General features: G+C 46.5%; 1 protein-coding gene across 3 annotated transcripts in view; it reads right to left on the bottom strand.

Moving 5' to 3' along the window:
- Positions 1-27,130, bottom strand: part of SLC9A8 (solute carrier family 9 member A8) — a 70,175-nt gene that overhangs the window by 17,937 nt on the left and 25,108 nt on the right. For 2 of the 3 annotated variants that reach the window (XM_078443962.2, XM_078443964.2), the window contains 6 exons: positions 24,711-24,794; positions 19,722-19,823; positions 18,574-18,608; positions 12,974-13,117; positions 7,208-7,346; positions 5,644-5,749 (listed from right to left, as the gene is read on the bottom strand). In XM_078443962.2, coding sequence (XP_078300088.1) covers positions 5,644-5,749; positions 7,208-7,346; positions 12,974-13,117; positions 18,574-18,608; positions 19,722-19,823; positions 24,711-24,794 — 610 coding nt within the window. The remainder of the gene's footprint in view (positions 1-5,643; positions 5,750-7,207; positions 7,347-12,973; positions 13,118-18,573; positions 18,609-19,721; positions 19,824-24,710; positions 24,795-27,130) is intronic. The other variant, XM_078443963.2, reaches the window with a different exon arrangement.

Below are 27,130 nucleotides of genomic sequence, written 5' to 3'. Positions count from 1 at the left end.
TTCTGTGTCTCCCTCTCTCTTTGCCCCTCCCCTGCTCACGCTGTCTCTCTCTCTCAAAAATAAACATTAAAAAAAAAATGCCCTGTAAGAATTCTGACACGTGTACTTCTTCTAGAAGGCAAAATCATTTAAGGATGTAAATAACAGTGCAGTAAAAAGGTCAGCTTCTTGGAAGGAAGGAAAGAAGGAAGGAAAGGGGGAGGGAGGGAGAGGGGAAATCTATTTCTAGTCTCAGTTAAACCCACTATTTTAAACATAATGAAGAATGGTGATGAATAGAGATTCAAGTCCAAAGGCAGAAGGTGAAACGTGTCATGTGGTACGACTTCCAGTGTACTGTACCTTACTGTAGGTAAAATATGATGAACTTGCTGAAGTCTGGATCAAACCATAGTCAGTTTTCTTTGCTAATTACCTCAAAATAAACATAGTTTGCTTTAAAACATCCAGACTCCGAGGTACAGAGTAAAACAAGATAATCTCCATTCACATCACCTCGCCTAGAGAGGTAACTACTGTTAACAGTTCCCTATACAGATTGCCAGTTCTTTTCCTATGCCATTATAAAGCTTATCTATCTTTAAAAAGCAATAAATAGGGGCGCCTGGGTGGCTCAGTCGGTTAAGCGTCCGACTTCAGCCAGGTCACGATCTCGCGGTCCGTGAGTTCGAGCCCCGCGTCGGGCTCTGGGCTGATGGCTCGGAGCCTGGAGCCTGCTTCCGATTCTGTGTCTCCCTCTCTCTCTGCCCCTCCCCCGTTCATGCTGTGTCTCTCTCTGTCTCAAAAAAATAAATAAACGTTAAAAAAAATAAAAAAATAAAAAATAAAAAGCAATAAATAGGATTGCATTATGTACACGGCATGTATCACCAGCAGAGGGATCTTCAAAAGGCCTCCCAACACTGACCTGCCTTTGCACATATCACAGAATCCCAACTCCTTCTCGGGCCTAAGAACCCCGTGGGCTGGGGTCCTTACCCCTGTGCCTCAGCCATGCTGTACTTCCTGCTCTTCCTGGAGGGCGTCAAGTTCCCTCATGTGGATCTGGGACACTTAGCACTGCTCAGCATTCCTGCCCCAGACCCTTCCTTGGCTGACTCCCTTCTCACCATGCAGGTCTTAGCTTGGGTGCCACCTGTTTGAGGAGACCTTCCTGATCCCCTAAGGCATGATGTGTCTGCCCCCCCCCACGCCACTATTACATGGCTCTGATTTCTCTCCTTCCTGTCACTTCTCACTACCTGAAGTTGCCGTATGGGTTTACGAAAGAACTGTCTTTCCTTTGCTCTTGTCTTGCTGACTACTGCATCCCCAGTACCAAGGACAGTTCTCGGCACAGGATAGGCATTTAATAAATATTTGTAGAAAGGATGAATACACGGTGTTCCAATTTTCTTTCTTAAGATTTAACAATACATCTTGGAGTTCTTTCTGTGGCAGCACAAATAGGTCAAATTCATTTATTCGGTGGCTGCGCAGGATTCCATTTTGAGAACAGACCCAAACTTCCTTAATTTCCTATGACTGATGAACATTTGGTTGCTTCCAACACACAAATGTTCTCTCTCACAGGTAGTGCTGCAAAGGAATTCCCTGGATATGCACCTGTGCACGTGAGGGCTGCACAACACATTCCACCTTTGGCCCACATCTTCCCAAACTTTTGCAGAACGTGTTACGTCCTGGTCAATTTTGCAAGCTCACCCTTCAACCCCAAAAGTTCCATCCTCTGTGACCCATCATGACAGAGTGTCACTCTGCCCCAATCCCCCTCCCTCAGCCCACAGTTGGTTAAACTGACAAAGGTGGGGGTCTATTCATCCTTCAGTCCTTAGAGGGTAAAGTGGCCCTCAAAACTGGCCTAAATGAATAGAATAACTAACACTGATAGAATTAAAACAAAGATTCTGAGAACAGCTAACACTAACTCATAATTAGGGGGGACTATTCAATTGGCTGTTGAAACCAGGATATTTTTGAGAGTGATGAATTTACATGTTAGGGCCACCAGGATGTGCGGTCACCCTATTAATAACACGCACTGATGCCCTCGGTCAGGATTCTTCCTTGCATCGCTCCCTTTAACCCTCACCACAAGCCTCGGGGTGGCCCCATTTCATGAGGAGGAAGTGGACGCTCAGAGTGGTTACATGGGCCGTGTGAGGTTACACAGCTAACGAGAGGCGGGGCTGGGATTCATACCCAGGTCTGTCCGGTGTCCTTAACCGCTGTGTTCCAAACACGTGATTTAGGTGTGTGATTTGGAGGCAGCGTCCTGCTCCGTGTTCTTGGCAACTGCTCGCTCAAGCCTTTGTGACAGGGAAAGCACCGCGTGGAAAGGAAGGAGGGACAGCAAACATCACCTTTCCTGATGTACTCCTTTTCCGACGGACTAGAAGGTCCTCACGACACATCAGGGCCATCCTAGCCTTCTCTGAAAACCCTGTGTGACAGATATCCCGAAGACTAACGTGGGCACAGCCAGGCCAACTGTCGAGGGGTGGCCGTGTGTGCTCCTGGCTTGCACGTGCTGTCCTCGGCCCTCCTGGTGTGTGCGGCCAAGGTCCTCAAGGAAACGCAACCCTAGTCACAGAACTCACGCTGCCTCTCCGGAAACAGGAAACACACTCCTCTGTTTGAATCACAAATTCCAAACAGAGGCATGAAATTTATCTTTGCCAGCAGGTACGCAGTGTTCATCTCAAAGGGGTGGGGAGCAATTTAGAAAAACAGAGGTAAAAATAGCCAGGCTACAGCCAATGACTCACAGGTAATGTTTACGTAAGTGCCAAAATTCAGGAAAGAGAAGAGAAGGAACTTGATGGCAGATACTGAGACAAAACTATCCAAGAGAACTGGCTCGGGCACAAATCAAATTAAAAACAAACAAACAAACAAACAAACAAACAAACAAAACCCCATGAGGTTTACAAAGAGTTCTCCATTGAAAATGGCCAGAGTCCTCTCGGCGTCCTCCTTGGCAAGATCTGCTCACAGAGTTCCCACGTGTAATTCCAGAGAGTGATCTGTGGGGAGACTTCTGCTCAACAGTCATTAAAAACCACTGGGGACTCCCACTTCGCCCATGAAGAAATAACTGCTGTGAAAGCTGCCGTCCTGCCATAAACAACTAGAAGGCCTGATAAAAGCTATGAAATGAAACTGTCTTCTGGATTGGGCACCACAGGGTGGGACTGTCAGAAGGGAAACGTTACTGACAGGGACACAAACAAAGTGGCCATTCCTGCTCCAGGCCCCAGCCCACTTTACTGCCCTGACATAGTTTCCAGGCTGAGGCTCGGGGAGGGGAACTCCAAATTGAGCCCAGCACAGTCAGTGTAGCTGAGAAGAGGGGGACCCGAAGCAGCCAGGATACCCGAGAGGAGGGGCTGCACAGAAAGAGAGCTCCAGAGAACTGCGAGAGTGGCCCCCCGAATCCCGGACCGTTAAAAGCAATAGGCCAACAAACCCGAAGGAGACATAAGGCTGGGAAGTTTGCGTTCCTACAGGCCAGAGTGGGAGGCAGAGTCCTCAGAAGGGCACTGCATTACTTCCTAGTGCTAGTCTGGACCTGCTGACAAAGTTTAAAAGTAAACTTCAAAAGGATTATATGGATGCCAAGAAACTTAGAGACACGGCAGAAGAAAATCCAGAACTCTATGAAGAATACGAGAAAATCTAGTAGTCAAAGACATAATAAAGTTTACAACGACTGGCATTCAATACAAAATTAATAGGCAAGCAAAGAGCAGGAAAATATGACTTAGAGGCAGAAGAAAAGTTAACTGACAGAAAGAGTCCTAGAATGGACAGAGAGGATGGAACTGGCAAACAAGGCCATTACAGCACAGCAGCTCTTATAAATGTACTCCACGGGGCGCCTGGTGGCTCAGTCGGTTAAGCGTCCGACTTCGGCTCAGGTCATGATCTCGTGGTTCATGAGTTCGAGCCTCACGTTGGGCTCTGTGCTAATAGCTTGGAGCCTGGAACCTTCTTCAGACTCTGTGTCTCCCTCTCTCTCTGCCCCTCCTCCACTCACACTCTGTCTCTCTCTCTCAAAAATAAACATTAAAAAATTTTTAAATAAATAAATGTATTCCATATACTCAGGAATGTAGAGACAATCATGAACGTGAGGAGAGAAAACAATGATATAAAAATGACCCAAAGGGAACTTCTGTAAGATGAATAACACAATATTTGAAATGAGAGATACACTGGATGCTGGGGCGCCTGGGTGGCTCAGTTGGTTAAGCATCCAACTTCGGCTCAGGTCATGATCTCGCGGTCCGTGAGTTCGAGCCCCGCGTCGGGCTCTGTGCTGACCGCTCAGAGCCTGGAGCCTGCTTCAGATTCTGTGTTTCCCTCTCTCTCTGACCCTCCCCCGTTCATGCTCTGTCTCTCTCTGTCTCAAAATTAAATAAACGTTAAAAAAAAAAATTAAAAAAAAAAAAAAAAAGAAAGAAAGATACACTGGATGGGACCGACAGGATAATGGGCAGGCAGAAGATCCAAACCACAAAGACACAGAAACAGAAACTGGCCGAAGCAAAGTAAAGCTTAGAAAGAAAAAAAGAAAAAGATTGAAAAAAATTAGAAAAGCAAAGTGTATTATGGGATGATAGCATGTTGTCTATCATAATTTAAGTAACTGGGCTCCCAACAGGGGAAGAGATGGGAGAACAGAAGGAAGTCATTTAAAGAAATGGGTAAAAATTTACCAAATTTGGTGAAGAGCTATAATCTCATAAAGTATAAACCCAAGAAGCTCCATGAACCCCAAGCAGAATAGAAAGAATTACTCCAAAACACATCAGAATCAAGTTGCCGCACACATATCTGAACGGCTAAACTTTCAAACATTAGAGTGAGTGTTGATGAGGATGTGAAACAACTGGAAGTCTCTCTTAACATTCCGGTGGGGATGCCAAATGGCCCCATCGTTCCGGAAAACACTTGGCAGTCTCTAATAACATAAAACATATACTTACTATATGACCCAGCGACCCACCCTTAGGTATTTATCCAAGATACTTGAAAATAGGCACAAATATTCGTAGCTATAAAGTCTGAAAAAACCCAAACGTCCTTCAAATGGCGAATGGATAAAATGTGGTGCTGTGAGAATGTATATATAAACTACTGATACCTGCAAAAACATGGATGTGTCTCAGCATTATGATGACTGAAAGAAAGGAGACACAAAAGTCTACGCACTACATGATTTCATTTGTACGGCATTCTAGAAGAGGCAAAACTGTAATGACAGAATATAGCAGATCAGTGGGCACCAGGGGCTAGGGCCAGGCTAGAGGATTCACTGCCCTTGGCAGGCTGACCCCATCCTTTGAGTGAAGGCCCCTTAGAGGCCTTGTTCTGGGAAAGCAGCAGCACTGGAAGTGATATTCTGATCTCCACTACAGGATGGTGGGTGAAGAGAAAATGTGACCATGACACTGAGCCCCTGAATCCAGCCAGGTCTAAATTCAGAGATGTCCTTACAGGGCCGGTAAATCCCCTTTATTGCTTAAGCTCTTCTGAGTTGTGACTGTCTCTTGGGATTGAAAGTGAGCCCACTGACATAACCTCTTTCACCAGGCAGGACCGCCGTCAACCCCAGCATTTCATGTTTCTGTCACTTACCCGAGAGCGAGATTCCTTCAGCGAGCCCATAAGGAAGATAAGCAAAAATGATCATCATGCCAAACTCCAAGGAAGGCGTTTTCCTCAAGTCAATATGCTTTAGCACGTAAATAACAGTTGTCAAGGAAAAAGAACCAAGGGACAGTTGACGGGAGATGTAGAAAAGTCACAAAACCGCTGCCTTCCAAATACACATGGTAAACAACGAACACAAAAGAGTTTGGGACATTCCAAGGTAACACATGAAAACCTGTCATTATGGATTTTTTTTTTCTTCTTTGCAGGGAGACTGCTGTTTTAAGAAAGGGAAGCTGACAAAACACTAAGAGCTGTAAATTCCTAAGACAAATGGTGGGGGGAAAATTAAAATCAACCTAAGTCAACGTTTTTAAAAAATGCTGACTCGGAAGGCTGGCAGTATGCTGGGGCTGCGGGGGCAGAGCTGGGGCCGCAGCCAGACTGAGGACAGCCCACAATGGCAGGTCCCTTCCAGGGCCGAGTCACTCTTTCACCCCTCCTCCAACGTCAGAGGAGACCGCTAACGGGGTGCCCAGAACTCCAGGGTAAAAGGCCCCGCAGAAGGACCCTCCTTCCTATCCCTGGAGACTTCTAAACTCACGCCCTTGTGGAAGGAGAATCTTCTCTGTATTCAAATACAGCCCACGTGCCTATGCTGGGCTCACAGCACCCATCTACTTGGCTCCATCACAGCCGATGCTTCCCGCCCCCCTGTCCCCCGAGAGGAATATGGAGGAAAACGCTGAACTAGAAAAAGTTCTCCTTTCCATCCCGTTTATTGGTACAATATGAGACGCTGTCAGCCAACAATAGAGCCTTTAGACTTCTGGACAAAGGAGGTGAAGGCAAAATTCAACAGGACGGCAGACAAGCATGGCTGTCACAGGCAGGGGTGGCTCTCCCGGCCATCTGTGGAACAAACTGCTCGTGGACGAGGGCCAGACGGCCAACTCCCTGAGACACAGGCTTAGGCTCCCACAGAAATGGTCTGGTGCCTGTTCCTATTTTAAACAGGACAAATTTTCTACAGCAATGAAGGTGTCATTGGCCTTAACGAGCCTTTTCCTCCTCCGGCTGGAAAAGCTTATGGGCTGTTAAACAATGCCATCAGTGCGAATAACTTGGATGGAGCTCATTTTAAAAGTCTCTTTTCTGGTCTTCCAGATAAACACTTTCAGTGGGGTAGAGACTTAGTCAAGCTGGTATTTTCAGAGGAAATTAATTTCCAGGTCTCTGAATGTGAAAAGTGAGGCAGTGAAACTGAAAATCTTCTGAACTGAGAAGCTCCCCTGAAATCAGATCCAACTGAGATCTGACGCTTTGAACAGTGACGTCCTAAATCTTAACATGTTAAATCTAAAAATCCTTGAGTTTCAATTAAAGTGATCCTCAAACCCAAACTAAATAAAGATCCTTCTTCAAACTCAACCTTAGACTAAAACTGGCCCCCAGCCTCCAGAAGGAAGGGGAGAAAATGGCTGAATATAGATGAATGTAATTAAGAAAATCTTCTCGGCCACGCGTGCTCATCATATTAAAAGGATATTAGTGCAGAGATTAAGCCAGTGAGGGTGCCGAGTGCTGCTGAGCCAAAGAACATTTTGAGGAAGTAGCCAAGGGCTTGTAAAAATGTTTGCCACCCACTGACATCTGACATATTTTTCCTTGTTAAACCTTCAGCTGTGCTAGGAAATAAAAGAAAAACAGGAAGTTAAAATGTTATAGACAAAGTTATTAGAAGTTAACTAAAACTCAAAACTGGATTCTTGCTTAGGCGCTCACTCATTCGCTCATTCCATCCTCGGATTGGGTCACTTATTTGTTCGCCTACTTTGTTGCAGGCATGGTGTTAGTTTCAGGGGGGTTCGGAGATGAGAGAGCAGAGTCCCTGCCCTGGAAGGGCTCCTTCAGTCTGGTGAGGAAGACAAACAAGACGGGAACAAATGACCACTCGGGGAAGGGCACAGGGTGCAGAAACACGGGGTGGGGCATCTAACTCAGCCTGGCGGTGGTCAAGGAAGGTTCCTCATGACACGTGAGCCAGGTTTAGAGTTAGAAAAAAGAAGAGTTAACAGGTGAAGAAATGAGGGAAAGTGCCCGGGGCCGAGGGAATAGCATGTGCAGAGGCAAGGAGCCCAAGAATGCACAGCACATTCCGGAAGCTTCAATTTCAGAGATTAGCAGGGACAGAACACAGAAACGGGACAGGGGCGGGGGTGCCAGTGCAGAGAACAGCGGCAAGAGAAAAGGCAAGACCAGCAGCCATGGCGGATGTGTGAAAGGCTTTTGATGAACCAACCTAAGGAGATGGTAGTTCATCCCAAAGGCACTAGGGAGCCATGGGCAGTGTTTCCAGTCTGGTTGGGGGGGGGGGGGGATCCTGGGGGGGATCCCGCTGGGGGGGATCATTGAAGCCATGGCAGGAAATCAGAGGAGAATGGGGCGACCTGGGAGGGCGCCTGGGTGGCTCAGTGGGTTAACTGTCCGACTCCTGGTTTCAGCTCAGGTCATGATGTCACGGTTCATGAGTTCGAGCCCCGCGTCAGGCTCTGCGCTAACCGCTTGGGATTCTCTCTCCCTCTCTCTCTGTCCCTCTCTTGCTCAGGCTCTTTCTCTCTCTCTCAAAATAAATAAATAAACTTAAACTTAAATTACAAAAAAAAAAAGAAGTGTCACTGGGTACAGGCTAAGAGAGTGGATTTAGGAGGCATTAGGGAGAATTAAAAGAACTTTCCTTTTAGGCTAACAGAACAAAGTGAAATGTCGGAAGCCATTAAATTCAATGAACGGTTTTCTCCCCAAAGGGAAAACCATTATACCATTACAACGAAGTTATTCTGTCATTAAAGACCCTCCTCCTAACGGATTCTACCCTTAGACTACTCGCAAGCCCATCCACTTCTCTCCTTCCGTCCCTTACCACCCTCTGTTCCGGGCCTTGGGCTCCATCACTCTGTCCAAACATCCTTGTCTTCCTAAGGGACCGACCCATTCTCCACTCACTGGCCTGGATGATCCCTTTAAAATACACAATCTGATCGGGTTACTGGCCGGTTCAAACCCAGCAACAGTTTCCTGCTGCTTTTCAGGAGGAAGGCCAGTCTGTCTACGCAGGAGCTGACTCCTCTGCCCTCATGACCCCATCTCCTCATTCAGAAAGGACCCCACTGTCATGGGCACCTCTCTGTAGGTCATCTTTCACTGTTCCCTGCCCCCAGCTAACTCCCCAGTTTGTTCCTCAGAACCGAGGGCCAGTGTCACTTCCTCAGGGACAGCCGCCCTGACCCCTTCACATATTACAGGCTCTCCTGGTCCCTTACTTCTTCACAGCAAGTGCCAAAGTCATGAGTCATTCATGAAGCCCATGCCTGCATCCATCTCGTTCCCTGCCACATATCCAGGGCCTAAGGCAGAGCCTAGTATACAAAGACACTCAGTAAATTTCTGCTGAAGCCGTAAACAAAACAAAGAGTTGTCAATAGAAATACTCACTTTCATGAATCAGTGTTTCATGAATTGCTGTCATTTTAAAGTGGGATAATCTCTGATAAAAGTGTAGCTTGGTCAAATAACCTCAGGAAGTTTTCAGTAGTGATTCGCAGCACAGTGTAACATAACAAAGGTTCTGAAAACTCCTGCAAAAAAGGAATCTAACTTTTCTCGCACAAGTTTTCCAAAGTGACCTGACTGCACAACTCCCCCACCCCTTTCTTTCCCAGCAGACCACAGGTTAACGCCCCACCTTGGGGAGTGCTGAGAGCCAGCAAGGGTTCTCACCGGGCCAGTGCTCGCCCACAGTTCCCAGACGGATCTGCAGGCCACCCGCACACAGTGCCCGGCCCCGACCCCCATATCGCCGCCACGGCTGGTACACGGGTTGGAGCCTTGCTTTCCGTTCATGCGGAGGCCCCACGGAAGTGACTCACTGGTGAGGTCACACCAAGGGTTGATAGGAGACCCAGGGCAGAGGCCAACGATTTCTCAACTCAACATAAATGAAATTAGAATTTGGACTCTTTCTGACCTGGTAAATTTCTACATTTTTGTTTTTCAGGTCCTTTTCTCACACTTTGAAGAGACAAGGCTGCTTCAGGATCCATTCTGTGAGCTTATGCTGCGGCCGGAGAGCGCAAGAAGGTTTCCTCTACAGCAATTATTGTAAGAATAAATCGTCATACTAACAAATCAAAGCTAAAAATAATTTAATTAAAATTAACGAAGGGGCGCCTGGGTGGCTCAGTCAGTTAAGCGTCCGTTTTTGGCTCAGGTCATGGTCTCGTGGTTCGTGGGTTCAAGCCCGGTGTTGGGTTCTGTGCTGACAGCTCAGAGCCTGCAGCCTGCTTCGCATTCTGTGTCTCCCTCTCTCTCTGCCCCTCCCTGCTCGCACTCTGTCTTTCTCTCAAAAATAAATAAATATTAAAAAAAAAAAAATTTTTTTTAAAACCCCCGAAGAAGCAGAAGATAGCTTTCTGGAACTTTTGAAAGTGAAAACCTCAAAAAAAGGGGTAATTCATTCACATATTCAGCTGCAAAGATAAACGTGTCAGGTCACTTTGAAAGCAACCATTTGTGAAGCCCACTCTGAAACAAGACGTGATTCTACCCTATAACCAAGGAAAGCTGAAGCGGCCCTCTCCTGTACTGCTCCCCGACCCTCCCCTCTCTCTCCTCTTCAACCTGAATATGCCGACGGGCTCACGGACAACTTGGCTGAGAAGCCTCACTCGAACCCCTCAGCATGGCTGTCTGTCTCTCGTACTCAAGGCACTGTGCGCACTTTTCCGTGAGCAGCTTTCCCCCACCTTGGATTGAGCTCCGTCCAGTCCAGCGGGTCTCTGAGTGACGTCTGGCACATGGAGGGCCCTCGCCAGACGCTGGGGGTGGACGGCCGGCCTTTAGCATGTTCCACCCCGGGCCGGATACCAGCAGTGGCGAAGGGGGGCGGGGCTGGAAGCTACATACGCTTGTGGCGCACGGAGGCGGTTTTGGGAACTGCCATCACAGGCGATCTTGGCCTTCAGAAAAGCACTTTTCCGGGAAGAAACTTTGGCTAGTTACAGCGACTCCATCATTTCTCATTTTCAAAAGAAAATATCTTCTCATCTTTACCCTTCTGTCAAAGTCTTTAACAGAAAACCTTTAACCTTTTCTTTCCTCTTGGAAAAGCTCAGAAGAGATCCTCCTTCTGACAGATTTTTAAAAGCAAAATAAATTAGACATAAAGCAGCTGAGTTGAGCTCCCAATGTGTAAAAATAACTCATGATGTCACCTCCAATTTGGACAAAATACTTTATCACGAATGTTCAGTACGTGTAGCCAAGACACGGAACCAAAGTTAAAACCCAAAAGCTAAAAGGCTTTCCAGAGTAGATCCTAAACAAGAAAAAAATATTGCCATCAGATTTTTTAAAGGTCTTATCTACAGCATGATGTCTGAGAATTTCCTAATAAAGCCATAGAAATTTTTGCCAAGAGAAATGTGAAAAAGCCAATAATGGGGGAACTTGCTAAACAGATCATAGTACATTTGTAGAAAGGAATACTCTGTAACAAGGAAAATGATGTTATGTGACATTATTTTTCAACTCTGCTCAGAGAAAAAGTTACAATACAGTATACGGGATATAAGCCCATCTCAAAAAATGTATGTATACTCCCACCAAATTGTTAACTGTAATTACCTCTGGGTAATAGTATCGCACGTAATGCGCTCTGTGTTTTCTAACTTTTATATAAAGAATAAAGGTATTACTTTCAGAATAACAAAAATATTTTAAAGTTTTTTTTTTTTGGTTTTGTTTAAGGTCTGCTAAGCACCTCTTGCAATTAATTAAGCAACATTTGAGAAAGTTCTTCCTGCAAAAGTAGGACAAAACTAGGACAAAGACATGAAACCGTGCCTGGGGGACAGGTGTAGAAGAGGAAAGGGTCTCACATTCACTGATGTCCAATGCTTTTCACGCAGGATTGTAGTTATTCAGTCCTCAAATCTAACCTTGGGCTGGGGCATTATCACCCTCACTTTACTGCTGAGACACATGTAGCTCAGAGAGAGTGGCTCAGGGTCGCACGGCTATCGGTGGCATCACTGGGGCTTGAACCCAGGTCAGCCTGATTCCAAACCCTGGGTTCCTTCCACTATAAAAATGTCATTTTATTCTAACGTAAAAATTCTAAATGTAACCTCTAATAAAGCTTTCAAGAAAATGCTAACTACTACAGAGTGGTTGTGCTTAGCAAGGAATCCCTTAACAAAGGAAACAAGTCAGTGTTCAAGTAACGGAGATTCTATTCTTGAGCGGAACACGGACGGACTCCTAAAATTCTCTTAGCTCGTCTGGGAAACACTGTCCAGGGCTCTTTTCTCCAACCGCTTTGTGCCTTCTCTGTTTTTGGTAGAACTGTTTGGGTCTCCTGCCCATACGTGCTAATGAACGCCACAAAAGACAGAGTTCAAGAAAAATAGCCCTGAGTCCGATAAATGCATCTCAGATGGTCTTAAATTCGTTTCATTTCTCTTTCTCAATGGCTTCTTGACATTTTATGATTCATCTATAATTTCTCAGGTCCTATCAACAAGGGCAGTAATGCCAATGAACATTTGAAAAAAAATTTACAGTTTCCCAGGTAGCTTTCACACAACAGCATCTCGAGGTGGGACATGCCTGTCAGTATCACTCGCTTATTTTATGGCTGTGAAACGGGAAGGTGACCTGAGACAGCTCCTAAGTGGGAGAGCAGGGCCTGCGTTTACTGCTTTCGTCTGCACCGAAGCTGTCCCAACACCCATCCCTCAACTGGCTGCTCCCTCATCCTGAGCTCGAGCCCCGCTCTGGGCGCCGAGCTCACAGTGAGGAGCTTGGGTGGGTTTCTCTTTCCCCACCTCTCTCTCTGCCCCTCATGGGATTCTCTCTCTCTCTCTCTCTCTCTGCCCCCTTGCTCACTCGAGCCTTCTCTCTCTAAAACAAAACAAAACAAACTCCCAAAAGCCGAAGTTCTTGGGACTTACCCCCAAACAAATGAATCAGAAGCTGTGAGGGTGGGGCCTGGGAGTGCTCTGGCTAATGAGCGCCCCCAGGGGTGCTGACAAGAAGGTGGACTCGAAACCACCGCTCTAAGGTAGGTCCTAGAAGGCAGGCTCTCCTCGAATCAGCCGGGACCTTGACAGTTCTGCTGGGGGTGACAGGGCTTCTCAGGACAGAAGACCGAGAAGCGAGTGAACCCATCACCCAGACCACAAGGACTGCATGCAAATACCTGTCCCTTTGCTACAAGGACCTTCAGTGCCGTCCTTGAAGAAAGGACACTCACTTGGTCAGGACAATGGAGACGGCGTCGTTGAGAATACTCTCTCCAAACACCAGCATGTTGAGCACTGGGTCCACATGAAGTGCATTGAAAATAGCAATAGTGGCCACTGGATCCACAGCAGAAATCAGGGAGCCAAATGCAAAGCTGCAAAGAAGAGAAAAAGAAGGGGTAATTCTGCAATGCTTATCACATAGTCCACATATAAAACATCCAAGCCCAGACTGCATGTGGCCTAACATACTAATACACACTGGGGCTGAAGTAACTCCAGAAGGTGGTGTCTTTTCCCCACTTGTAACACCTGCTGGTTGACACTGCGGGTGGGGCGGTGAAAGGCCCGCTCCACAAGCCTTTGTTAGAAACGGCCTGGTTTTCCACCGAAGTACCAAGACTTTATCTGACCGGTGACAGATAGATGGACGTTACAGACATCCCAGCCTAGCTCTTTGTCAGAGCAGCTGGAAGCATGATGGCTCAGGGGGGCCTCACCCACAGGCCCCACGAACTCCTGGGTGTGACCTCTGCTTCTCCCCTTGCCACCAGGCCACTAGAGTGCCCCTGTGACCGACCACAGCCTCTACTCAGACTTGCAGCATCTAAGAAAGTGCCGAAGTCCGCGGCAACTCTGCCGTGCCTCGAGGGGATGGGTGGCTGGGCTGGGGGACACCAACACCAGGGCTGCCTCCCTCCGGGCCAGGGGTTTCCCCAACAGTGCCCAGGAAGGTGTAACTACCTCCGACAAAGAGGTATTAGTTGCCTGGCATGTTGCAGGCATTGAGGCCGTAATGACAGCAAACCTTCGTGTGGCACTTGCCGCGTCCCGGGCACTGGTCCGAGCCCTTGACATCTAGGAACTCAGCGCTCCACACGGCAACCACGTGAGGTGGTACCATTACCACCACGGTTACATAGCGCAGGTGGAGGGACAATGAGGGTAAGCAACTTGCCCGAGGTCAGACAGCTGAGAAGTGGCAAGACCCAGGATCCAAACACGGGCCGCCTGGCCCCAAGTCCGTGCTCCTCACCGAGACACTGGTTACAGCAACATCCAGAGACTAAGGCCAGTTTGGAAAAATGGCAAGCGTTACACGGGAGATCAGAGTGATCTGGTGGGTGGCAGGGGGTGGGCCACTCACAGCGGATGGTCAGAAAAGGCTTCTCTGAAGAGATGACACTTACTTAAACAGGGGCCTACATGACAGGAAGCAGATGGCCAAGTCAGGATCTGGGGACAGAGACAGCAGCAAGCTCCCTCTGAGGTGGGGGCAAACTTGGCGGCCTGAGAAGCCGGTGAGTGTGGCAGCGGCCCCGTGAGAGGCAGCGGCAGATGTCAGAGGCTGGCAAGTGAGGCAGGGCCCCGTGGGCCTCCCCAGGAGTCTGGATGACTTATCCTCTCTGCCTGTTTCTTTCTACCCTTTGGGAGTCCTTGCAGGCCTTGCGATCCCCTCAATGCCACATGCCGTGCCTGGCTCTTCCTTTCCAGATCAGCAGACAGATTAGGTCTGCCCCCTTCCACCACATAAGACAAAACAGGGGCTCTCAAGGGGACAGACCCGGGGAGAGATGTAAGCCAGAGACCATCTGTCTCTGTTTCATGCCCTCACCAAGCTCGCAGCCTGGAAGGGAAAGGGGAGCTATGGTGGTGGGCCTGCCCACGCTCAGTCACTCTGCACAGTCACGTGAGCCCAGGCTCGGGGTGAGCAGAGCCGGGGGGATGAGCTGCCTTGCTGCCTTGCCAGCCACAGCCTGCTTTGTAAGTCGGTCATCTGGCATGCTGGTTTCCCGGGCAGCTCCCTGTGTTGAATTAATGCGGACTCGTGCGGGACAGCCTGCTCACCTCAAGGACAGCTGGGTCCCAAGCTGAGGGGCGGACCCTGAAAGACAGTCCCAGTCCAGAGCTCAGTTCAAGACATGCCCTGTTCTCACCGAGGCTGACACATGTCATCTGCCTCTTGCCCTCACTGTGAGTGCCAAGCAGGTGGGCACTATGTTTTAGTCATGGGTACATTCTCAGGATCTGTACTGAGCACGGCCCAGAGGAATTTGTGGAAGGCAGGCGGGAGGGAGGGAGGGAGGGAAGAGGAAGGCCAGGGAGAGAAGGACAGGCAACACCACCGAACGGCTGCCAACCCGAGGGGCCCTGTTCTGTGGGCAGCCCGGCCTTGAGGCCCTCCTGCTGCAGCCCGGACACAGAGCTGGTCTCTTCCTTTGTCTTTGATTCCCTCTCCTCACCCAGGGCAAATCGCCACGGGCCTCAGGAAAAACAACGTCTGAAAAGGATACTCTGAAGGAGAGAGGGAGGTGACAGAGGAGGAACCTGGGAGCCTTTGGTGGCTCCTGTGTCGGGTGCCGACTTTGTGCGGCTGGGTTGGTCCCTTTCCTCCATTTCTGAGGACAGTGAGGCCAAGCAGACAGCTATGGTTCTCTGTGCTCAGCATCCACACCCCCGGTTTTGGTAACAAGCACCCCAACTTCCATTTGGGGAGCCACACCTCTCCGACCCTCCACCCGTATAGTTGCGTGGGGCTCTAGGAGTGGGCAGGGGACCCGAGTTTGGTCAGAGAGGGCAATCACTGGGCATTTTACCAGGCCACTGGGAATCAGGTTGGCCCCTTGGGCAGAGATGCTAAAGCGAGGCGGGGGAGGGGGGGTGAGCCCAGAGCCACCAGTGCTGCCACGCGGGGCAAGTGTGTCTGAGGATGAAGCCCGTCAGGAAGAACGGACGGAGACACAGTGAGAGAGTCCTGGAGGCTGTCAGGCCAGAAGCCATCACTCCAGGACCCTTCAGTTCTATAAGCCAACAACTTTTTGTTTTTTGGTTTTCTGCTAAAACTAGTTGTGTTGGGTGTCAGTTGTGCTAAAAGAGGCCTGGTTGATGTTCTTTGTCACGGTCCCTGTGGGAGCCTGAACCGAAGCCAGAGCAGGAGCTAAAAGACCAACCGTTGAATGGACAGAGGGATGGACGGATGGAAAGATCTGCGCTAAAGCAAATTCAGTGACACAGTCATCGTAGAACCCAGCTGGCGGTCTTCTGGGCGTGAACTGCACATGCTTTACCTTTTCTGTGTTTGGAATTTTCACACAAACAGTTGGGGGGCAATGCTTTGCAGAAATCATCTAACACACTCAGCTTGGGCTGGGGATCTGTACTGGGGCAGAGTTTTCCTGGAGGACTGAAGTATGAACGGCCTGATTCATCGAGAGGTCAGACTCTAAGGAGTCATTTCGCTGTGGCGTGAGTTGCTGCCTCACCCTCTTTCATGGCTCGTCCTCTAAAAGGCCAGTAGCTACAAGTTCAACTGAGAAGTGTGTTTTCTTGATTTATTCCATCGTCTCAAAAGAGACAGCAACACCAACCAAGCGAAAAGGAAACAGACTGAGGTGGAGAAGGGACTCAGATGTATCTACAAGTGACATCTCTCTCCAGCAGAAACGTCTCTACAATACAACCCTCTGTTTAACAAAGTTATTTTTATGTTTTCTATTGTGCAGAGGTCTGTGGGTCTTATGTTTGGCCTAGGTGGTGTTTTGAAAAACTGATTATAAGTTGTCAGCTTTTGGGGCACCTGGGTGGCTCAGTCAGTTGGGTGTCTGACCCTTGGCTTTGGCTCAGGTCAGGATCTCGCAGGTTTGTGAGTTAGTTCGAGCCCCGTGTTGGGCTCTGCACACTGACAGCACGTGGCCTGCTTGGAATTCTCTCTCTCTCCCTCTCCCTCTCTCTCTCTCTGCTCCTCTCATGCACACGTGTGTTCTCGCTCTTTCTCTCTCAAAATAAATAAATAAACTTAAAAAAAAGTAAGTTGTCAACATTTAAAAACTAGGAAATTCCTGGGGCGCCTGGGTGGCTCAGTCGGTTAAGCGTCCGACTTCGGCTCAGGTCATGATCTCACGGTCCGTGAGTTCGAGCCCCGCGTCGGGCTCTGGGCTGACGGCTCAGAGCCTGGAGCCCGCTTCAGATTCTGTGTCTCCCTCTCTCTCTGCCCCTCCCCCACTCATGCTCTGTCTCTGTCTCAGAAATAAATATTAAAAAAATTAAAAAAAAAAAAAGTAGGAAATTCCCTAATTAAAATCTAGAAACCTGGCCTCTTTTGAAAAAAAAAAAAATCTTGTTAATATCCAGTAATTCTGTGCCTGCATTCCCACAGGGCGATGACTAGGTAGAGCTGAGAAGCGGCTGTCCCTTTCAGACAGGGTGCACACTTCAGATCCCCACCGCGGCCACCCCCAGACACGTGGAAGTTCCCTCTGGTAAGTGCTTGGCCAGGCCCTGTGGCTGCAGGTTTGCAACTGTTGGCTAATTTTCCCCAGAGCACTCCCAGTCTGCGGGAAGGTCACTTTCTAACAGGAAAGGAAGTGCCTGCACATCAAGAGAGAATCCCTACCTGGCTTATTCTGCTTGTCTAGGGGACAATTCTTTTACTCCTCCCTCCCTCAACCTCCCAACAAACATCGGTTTAATTCCGTTTCACAAGAATTTATCAAGCATTTCTGTATCTCTAACCAGTTGCCCCAGAACAGGTTGAAGGACTGAATGCTGTGACATCTTCCTTTGTATGACTAGGTACGGGGCAGTTCTCTTCACTTGCAAAAAATACTTACAAACTGCGGGGCCTCAGTGCTGCTTTCTTTCTAGCTCCTTATAGAATAAGAATGTGATTTTTGCTACTTGTTTATATAACAAGACTATCTTACAACAAAAGCTCCAAAATTTATGTCCCTGGGGGAAGAGGAGATTGCACTGGCTGTTCTCAGAGGCACACTTCCCGTGAAAATGGCTTCGAGATTCTAGTCCCCAAGTTGCCGAAGACTGACGGCTCTGACCGGCCTGACAGGAGAGAGCTGGGGCGGACACCTGAGCCCCGCTTCCTAGCCCCCAGCCAGGCCACAAAGGCAAGCACTCATGGTGCAGAAACACAGACCAAGGCTGTACATTCGCTAGACTTCCCAGGGAGGGGACGAAACCAGGCCTCACTCTGCTTGTGTACTTTCTTAGCACTGGATCTGGTACCATCCGGGAGACGGCGGCCTAGGTTGCTTCTTGCTAAGTTGATGAAGGAAATTCCTGAGCTGGGCTCTTGGCAACTCTGAGTGCTCACTGGAGTAGCTTCAGACTGAGGAAGATATCCACAGTGGAGACCTTGGCCCTGCCTGCTCCCCGCACCCTACCCCACGCCTGGCTTGGTGGGAACCCCAGAGTAAAGATGCACACCTCACTCCCCCCTCCATCCCGGATCTATCAAGAGGACAACTTTCCACTGTGGCCACTGAAAAGACTCAGAAATTGGGTGAAGAGGATTCTGGATAATGCAAGATGCAGTGAGTGGTGTTGGGGACGGGGTGCAGTTAACTGGCCAGAGATATTCCCTCCAAGGCTTAAGCTAAATCAATTATTCCAATCAGCAATGCTCTGACTAGAGACATTCAAAATTCCACAATATGGTTGTGATTAATTTCTGAGCCACAAGTTAATTCAGCAGAAATCATCCGCCAAACAAAAAGAGAGACAGAATAGAGAAACACTGCACCCAGGAATCAAGGTGGAGAAAACTATCCCCAGTTTGAAAAGTAGTCACACGGGGGTGACAGTATGAAAGATTTACCTGTCTGTCATGTTGAGTTTAGAGATTACATCAGCCTGTAAAATAAAACACACAAACACATAGACACAAAAAAAAAACCCCTGGAGAACAGCCAAGAAGATTAAAATGTCCATTAGTGCTTTATTAGAAACTAATAAGGACATTAATCTTCAGTCCCCAAACCACTTGAAACATAAAGAAAACTCCTAAGTTTCAGTTTAAGCATGCATTCAATCATTATACAACAAAAGTACAGAAAAGAATGCTACCTTTTCAAGCCAAATTAAGTATAGTTTTCTGAAGTTTATTCCCATTTGCTACTAGAAGCTGAGCAATGAAGGTTGCATGACAGACAGATCTATTCTGGTGCCACTGTGGCAGCAGTTCAGGGGACAATCAGAGGCAGTGGGCTTTGGCCGACAGCCACCAACAGAAGCAAACACATCTGACACACACGAGAGGCCTGCTGGTCACCCAGATGCCCGACTCTGACCCTCAGTCCACAGAACGGGGGCAGGCAAACTTTGTGCAAGTAGCCATAAAAGAAAAGAACTATGACGTGCATAGACATGCAGAGTACAAAAGTATACATATTACCTTTCTGGGTAGGTTTGGTTTAAATTAGTTCAAATTAATTTGAACTCAAAGTACAGAACATCCAATTGATGACACTGGGAATTGGTTTAGCAATAGTGGAAAATCCGGAGTATACAATTCTACAGGTGGACAGCTTAGAATTGAGTGAACATATTCAGAATCGAGTTTGATTTTTAAAATGCAAATTTTTACTGAGACACAGTATTTAACTTTGATTCCATTTACCTGAGAACACAACTGATACTGTTATAATCTAAAGACCTTGATGGTATATATTCTGCCTTAATTTTAGTATTAGGTCTTAAATTATTGGTTTGCAGGTAAGATCAAATACTTTTGGGTATGATGGAGAAGATCCACTCAATTCCACACACCAAAGCTCTTCGAGGACACTTAGAAACAATTGCAGCATGCTTTTACTGTGCCTCATATGAGTTTGGATTTCCTTCCAGGACAGTGTTTACCTTGAACATGAAACACAGGCCCCACGAGGTGTCTGTCCCTACCCCACCCCCCTGCACTATCTCTAAGAACGTAAGATTTTCAGGATTTTTCAAAGATGTTTTTCTTACCTGACCCAGAAAATAAATCCCTCCACCTACTACAAAAGCGGAAATTGCCGTACCAAAGACAGCAAACAGGGTGATGGAACCAATATTTTGAAAGAAGTTACCCTGTTTGAAAAAGCAGAAATGAGAGGACTGATTAGGGAAGCCGGTCCAGTCAGTGAAGGCACGCACCCCCCACCCAGCCCTCTGATTCTCTGCAAAGGACACCGCCGCCTACCTGGTTTGGCTGGAGACCTGGCAGTCCTCCCTCACCCCCACGCCTGACGCGGAGCCAGGTGTCACGGTGTGACCTTCCCCGAGTCATTCACATCGCTGGGGCCCTCGTGCATGCAAGCCGCCATCACCTCACCCTGGACTGCTGCTAGGAACTGCCCGAACCAGCGGGGCCCCTCCCCCTCTAGCTCTTCAAGGGCTTCGGGAATGAGCTTTGGAAAAGCCAAGCCTGATTATGATGCCTCCACCCTGACCTCCCACTTCCACTCAAAACACAGCTAAAACCCAACCAAAGCCTGGATGGTTCGACCCCCTGTGAAGGCCTCACACCTCCCCTTTGTTCTCTGGGTTCTGGTCACACTGGTAGCTTATGGTTCTTAGAACACATTATGCTTGCTGGGCTTGGACCACTCTTCCTTTCTCCTTGCTTGGTGAACCCGAACCATCTTAAGATCCGAGGATAGCTTGACTCTTCCTGAAGGAGGGAGGCCTGCTCTGATCTTTCAGCCAGGGCAAATCCTATCCTATGCTCTCAGTGCACAATGACCCTCTCCTGGTACATGGCCAAAATCTTTTATTATTATTATTATTATTATTATTATTTTTAATGCTTATTGATTTTTGAGAGAGGGAGAGAGAGCGAGCGAGCAGGGGAGGGGCAAAGAGAGAGGAAGACACAGAATCCAGGCTCTGAGTCATTAGCACAGGGCCCGATGGGGGGCTCCAACTCATGAACCATGAGATCATGATCTGAGCCGAAGTCAGATGCCTTAACCAACTGAGCCACCCAGGTGCCCCATGCCCAAAATCTTATATTCATTTATGTAACTATTTGACTGAGGTCTGTCTGTCCCACTAAGCTATAAGCTCAGTGGAGGAGGCAGTGCCCTGGTCTGCTGTTATATAACATAGTTACTGGCATAATGCCCGTCAGATAGAAGATAATTAATAGGTACTGAAGGAATTAACTGTGTTTCACATCTGATCAAAGTCCAAAATTTATACAATTATAATTTTTTAACTAATTAAGAAAAGGTGCCGAATTCTTTTTAAAGATTTTAAAGTAATCTCTATACCCAATGTGGGCTTGAACAGACAACTGTGAGACCAAGAGTTGTGCACTCCACCAACTGAGGCAGCCAGGCGCCCCAGAAAAGGTGAATTATTACAAAGTATGTCAAGATAATACGTTACATGATCAAAAACTCCTGTTTGCTGTCCAGGGCTTGCTATGTATCCATCTGTCTATCTACCTAAAGTTTACTTATTTAAGTAATTTCTCCATGCAACGTGAGACTTGAACTCAAGACCCCAAGATCAGGAGTCGTACGCCCCTCTGACTGAGCCAGCCAGGTGCCCCTTAAATAACTGTATTTTACTCTATTAGTATCCTCATCAAATACGACGGATAAAACATATTTCCATCTATACTTCACAGCATTTAAGAGAATATATTTGCGTCCTGGTAGCGTGGTAAATCTTTCAAATTTCCGTAAAATTAAAAAAAATTAAGCTACTTATTAGAATCCTGTGGACTCCACTTAGGAACAACACCAAGGAACCTCGATACCTGATTGTGGGCATAGACAAGGAATCCCATTTTTTACTTAACTGTCAAGCCACAGACAACAGGAACTGCTATTTTAAAGCTGACTTCAAAAGTTACGTCCTCACCTCAACACCAACGGCCCCACCAAGCCTATCTCCTTCAGGAACCTTTTTTGCTTCTTTTGTTGCAATTTTGATTTGGCTGCCCATAATCTAACATTCAATTATTTTGTCTGGTTTATCAATCTTTAGCACACAAAAAACTTTAAAATATTCAGGGCAAACACAATGATTTGTTTTTTTCTAAACCAAAGGCTTTCATCTAGGAGTTTCCTCTGCAAAGAGCTAATTTATTTTTGTTGTTAAAAATAGATTAAAATAGATTAAATTAAGCCTTGATCTGTTTATAGGAATCTAATGCTAATATAAATTTATGTAGCTGGTTAATAGTAATCTGGATATTGAAAATTTACCCAAATTCAAGTTACCACACTAAAAGAAATTCCCTTTGTTACGCCGAGCAAATTTATCTGTTTCTCTTTGACATAACTAATGTCCTATTCTTTATATGATATTAATAATTTTAAAGAACCAATAGCTGCCTATCTAATGCATATTAAGTGATGGGAATCTCACTGAAATTTTTATTCCAAGTTCAAATTTACATCAACAAATACAGCAATATTAAAAACATTCAAAGTTGACTTCCTATCTTCTTTGGGGAGGACAGAAGTGAACAGAAGTCTCTGAATTCACATTTCTAACTCACATTAGTCCATTTCACATAAACTGTCACATTTCCTGCTGGAGAGCCATCTTCAAACAAATGTCTTTATAAGAAACTATTATTTTCCTCAAATTTTGAACAAGTTTATCTCCCTCCCTCCAAAAAATTAGAAAATAAAAATTTTATATGCTCTAATATAATATCACAGTGTCATGTTTTTAAGCAAAGATCAAATCAACTTCCTCAGCATTGTTTTTTAAATTAAAAAAAATTTTTATTTAAAAAAATGTTTATTTATTTATTCTGAGAGAGAGAGAGAGAGAGAGAGAATGAGAGAGAGAGAGAGAGAGAATATCCCAAGCAGGCTCCGGCTGTCAGCACGGAGCCCGACGCAATCTCATGGCTGACGCCATGACCTGAGTGGAAATCAAGAGTAGGGTACTTAACTGACTGAGCCACCCGGGCACTCCCACTTCACATTGTTTTGAAATATTTTCTTTTATCTGCGTATAGTTCTTTTAAGATTTGTTTATAAAATGAAAGTGTGAAAGACACTGACTTTTAATTTCTTCTTGCCTGTTCCTTTTTAAAAAAAAAAAATTTTTTTTTTAACGTTTATTTATTTTTGAGACCGAGAAAGACAGAGCATGAACAGGGGAGGGTCAGAGAGAGAGGGAGACACAGAATCTGAAACAGGCACCAGGCTCTGAGCTGTCAGCACAGATGTGGGGCTCGAACTCACAGACCGTGAGATCATGACCTGAGCCGAAGTCGGACGCTCAACCGACTGAGCCCCCCAGGCGCCCCTGGACTGAACAGTTTAAAATATTTATGTTTTAGTATCCAGGTGGAAAACTAAAGATTTAATTAGTATGTTTTGACAAAACTCTCATGACTAGATTTAACTCATTTACTAAGTTATCAATAATGACAGTGGTCATATTAATAATAGATGATGTTAACAACAACAAGGAACACCATCGATTATTTAATGCGGTGGGTCATGCTCTGCATACATTCTTTCATTTTGTCCAAACCTTCAAACAACCCAGGAGGTAGGGTATGGGGGATTTTTTTGTTTTTAATTTTGACTCTACCCAAAAGACACCTGTAGGAGGCAGTGCATGATTAGACCTATGTCTCTCTGGCTCTAAAGTCCAGGCTCTTTTCCTCTGTCGAAGGGTAGGCCAAACTTTCCAACCTTCACAATTTTTAATCACATTCACAAAATAACTGATGTATTACTAATATTTTAAGTTGAGTCACTTTTTTATTTTAAAACTGAAGTACATTTATTTATTTATTTATTTATTTATTACATTTGAGAGAGAGACAGAGAGACAGAGGGCGAGTAGGGGAGGGACAGAGAGACAGAGACAGAATCTGAAGCAGGCTCCAAGCTCCGAGCCATCAGCACAGACCCCAACGCGGGGCTTGAACTCACGAACCACGAGATCATGACCTGAGCTGAAGTCGGAAGCCCAACCGACTGAGCCACCCAGGCGCCCCTAAAACTTAAGTACATTTAAAGAGGGGCACCTGGGTGGCTCAGTTAGTTGAGCATCTGACTCTTGATTTTGGCTCAGGTCATGATCTCACAGTGCACAGGATCAAGCCCCACACTGGGCTCTGTGCTGACAGCATGGAGCCTGCTTGGGATTCCCCCCACCCCATCTCTCTCCGCCTCTTGCACAGGTGTGGGCGTGCACGTGTGCGCTCTCCCTCTCTGTCTCAAAAATAAATAAATAAACTTAAAACGTCAAGAAAAAGACACCCCTCCCCCACCCCCCACATACACACAAACTGGCTTAAAAGTGAGAAGCTCCCGCCCAGGCAGAATGAGTCCCACTGGAAGCTGGAGGGCAGAGACCAGAAATGCTGGGGCAAGGCGGGGAAGTGGGCAAGGGCCGGTGAGGCCGCTCTCTAGGCTGAGGAGCCAAGAATGAGCAGAGTAACTGTGGGACTAGACTAGGTGATGGGTCAGAAGGAGCTGGAGGGCTGGGGAAGGATGAGGCTCCAGTCTGGGAAGGAGAAGCTGGGCCAGGGAGATGGCGGAAAGAAAAGGAGTCCGGGGATAAGGGGACATCAGAGGGGGAGTTAGGGCAGGACACTGAGAGGGGAGACCCTGAAGGATGGAGAGGCCGAAGGAGGGACAAAAGCCGCACATGGGAAGCTGAGAATCAAAAGGCTTGGGACACGCTGTCCTCTTAACATGTGTCAGTCTGTGTCCAAAAAGAAGAGTCAATATAAAAATCACTTTGGCCATCACTTCCTAGGAAAAGTAACCCTCTGTGGAAAATACTAGTTTAATAAGCCACACGGCCTGAAACCAGTAAAGCAACCCACTAAGTGCTACGTGCGCCCCTCTCCCTCAGGCAGCGCACCCCCGGGGTGCTCACACAGAGCCACCGCTGCAAGGTCAACACCCAAGCTCTCAAGGAGCTGGTCTCACCGACTCGGGCAGCCACCTAGACCAAAAGCACCAGCGCGTGCCTGGGCCTTACCTTGTGTAATGAATATCCTGACTCAAATATAATAGGAGGAAGCAGGAGAAGGAAAAACATATTTGGACGAAACATTTCTTCTTCCTGTAAATGTAAAATGGGTATTTTCAGAAGCATGGAAGTTATATATTAAGAAATAAAATCCGTCAGTGAAGAGCCAAAGTAATTGTTCTCGTAGGCCCTGTGGAAATATTTAATGTTTAAAAAAGAACCTGATGATAGAACCGAGCAGCAGAAGAAACCAAAGACACCACAAAACCTGCACTAATAAATGTAGGACAAGTGATTTTATTTTATTATTTATTTTTTTTATTTTTTGTAATATATGAAATTTATTGTCAAATTGGTTTCCACACAACACCCAGTGGACAAGTGATTTTAAAGGTGACCAGCAAAATAAATAAGAATGAAGTGCTTCCAAACACACCCTGTATGCTTTTTATTCTTTACTTAGGAAAGGAAGTTAATATTAATACAGAAGACATTTCAATGAAAACAGAACGCTTACAAAAACAAGTCCACAAACTGAAATCCTCCAGAAAAAAAGTTAACAGTAAGCCTTAGAACAATCCACTTGGAGGAAGACTAAACCCTATACACGTTTAAAATTGCCCTGGCCTTTTCTCTGCCTGTCACAGACAACTAACTGTGCCACTTTCCTAAACCTGGCTGTGATGAAATAATGTCCACCTGATGCCCTTGTGACTCGGGACATGGCTACAAAGTCAGCCCCTTGCTATGCTTCCAGATTCAAATATTAAGTGTCATTATGATAGGTATTTCTAGAATATGGCCATCTTGGGAGGAATGACATCACAATTTCATGTTCTATATTAACATCTCTAATTGTTGGTGTATCAGGGGGAAAATCCATATTGGTCTTCAAATCCGAAATGACTACATGTAACACAGAGTCTCCTTAACACTGCAAAATTAGGCCCTTTTTCATAGGAAAATTTCATGCTACAGTCTTGACAGTCTGATTTCTTGCCAAAATCCCTATTCAGAAGAATGGTTAAGTGTATTCTTACAACTGTACAGCTGTTGCCATAAAGCCTAAAACAACATTCAAAGGCTCAAACTAGAAGCAAATGATGGCTGCTGAAAATGCCTTATTAAGTCTTAAAATAGCTGCCTGAGCAACAAGCTCATGCCTCAGACTGGGACCATGTGAAAAGAAACGGGCCGGTCTGTGTGTTGCGGGGCAACCTATCCTCAGGATCTGCGCAGGGGACCACTGTATAGAACCCACCTGCAGTGGGTTGCACAGGGTCCTCCAGCCTTAATCCATGTCCACCTGGAACCCCAGAATGTGACTTTCGTTGCAAAGAGGGTCCTTGCAGATGTAATTAAGGGAAGAATCCAGATGGGATCACACTGGATGGGTGGGCCCTAAACCCAGTGAGAGTGTCCTTATAAGAGACAGGAAAGGACACACAGACACAAAGGACATGTGAAGACAGAGGAGAAAGGGGTTATGTTGCCACAGCCAAGGAATGCTTGGGACCACCAGAAGCTACAAAGCTAATGAAGGATTCTCTCCTACCACCTGGACTTGCTCCCAGAGGGAACACGGCCCTGCCAACATCCTGTGTTCAGATTTCTGGCCTCTACAACTCTGAGAGAATAACTCTCTGGGGTCTTAAGCCAACCGGTTTTGGTAATTTATGCATGTACCGCCTTGCAGTGAATAGTGTTACAGAAAGATCCCAGGTTCTTTTTGGCAACACCTCCCCGCAGATGGTATAAGGTGATTTTAGGTGACACTTGGGCAGTGGATGCCATATACCACTGATGCCCCCAGATTGAGAAAGTCCACTCTTTTTGATTCATTTTCTGGTCTCAATTAAGTCAAAGACACCACAGTTTGGCGTTATAGGCAGTAAAGCCTCTCTCCAATGTGCTGATCTCCCTTTCTGACAGAACGGGCTTGATCTCAGGGGCTTCAGCAGGCATCTCTACTCCTTTGTTTTTATCATATTTATTTATAAAAATATTGGTTTCCGCAGTGTTATAATGTTTCCTTTAAAAGAAACATATATAGCACACCAGCATTCACAACATTATTCACAGCAGCCAAAAGGGAGAAACAACCCAACGGTCCATCAACAGGTGAATGGATCAACAAAGACCCGTATATATTATTCAGCCACAAAAAGGAAGGAAATTCTGACACAAACTACAGTATGAATGAATTTAAAAACATCACACTAAGTAAAATAAACCAGACACAGAAGGACAAATGTATGATTCTACTTATATAAAGTACCTAGAATAGGTAAATTCATAAAGCTAGAAAGTAGAATGGGGGCTACGAAAACAATAGAAAATACTGAAAAAATAGAAACCAGAACAGACTGTGGGGCGGGGGGACTGGGGAGTTGTTTACTGGGTAGAGTTTCTGTCTGGGATGATGCAAC

This window comes from Panthera onca, chromosome A3 (assembly GCF_046562875.1).
Source record: "Panthera onca isolate mPanOnc1 chromosome A3, mPanOnc1 haplotype 2, whole genome shotgun sequence".
NCBI classification, from domain to species: domain Eukaryota; kingdom Metazoa; phylum Chordata; class Mammalia; order Carnivora; family Felidae; genus Panthera; species Panthera onca.
The sequence above is the reverse complement of the archived record's forward strand: the minus strand, read 5'-3'. Positions and strand labels throughout refer to the sequence as shown.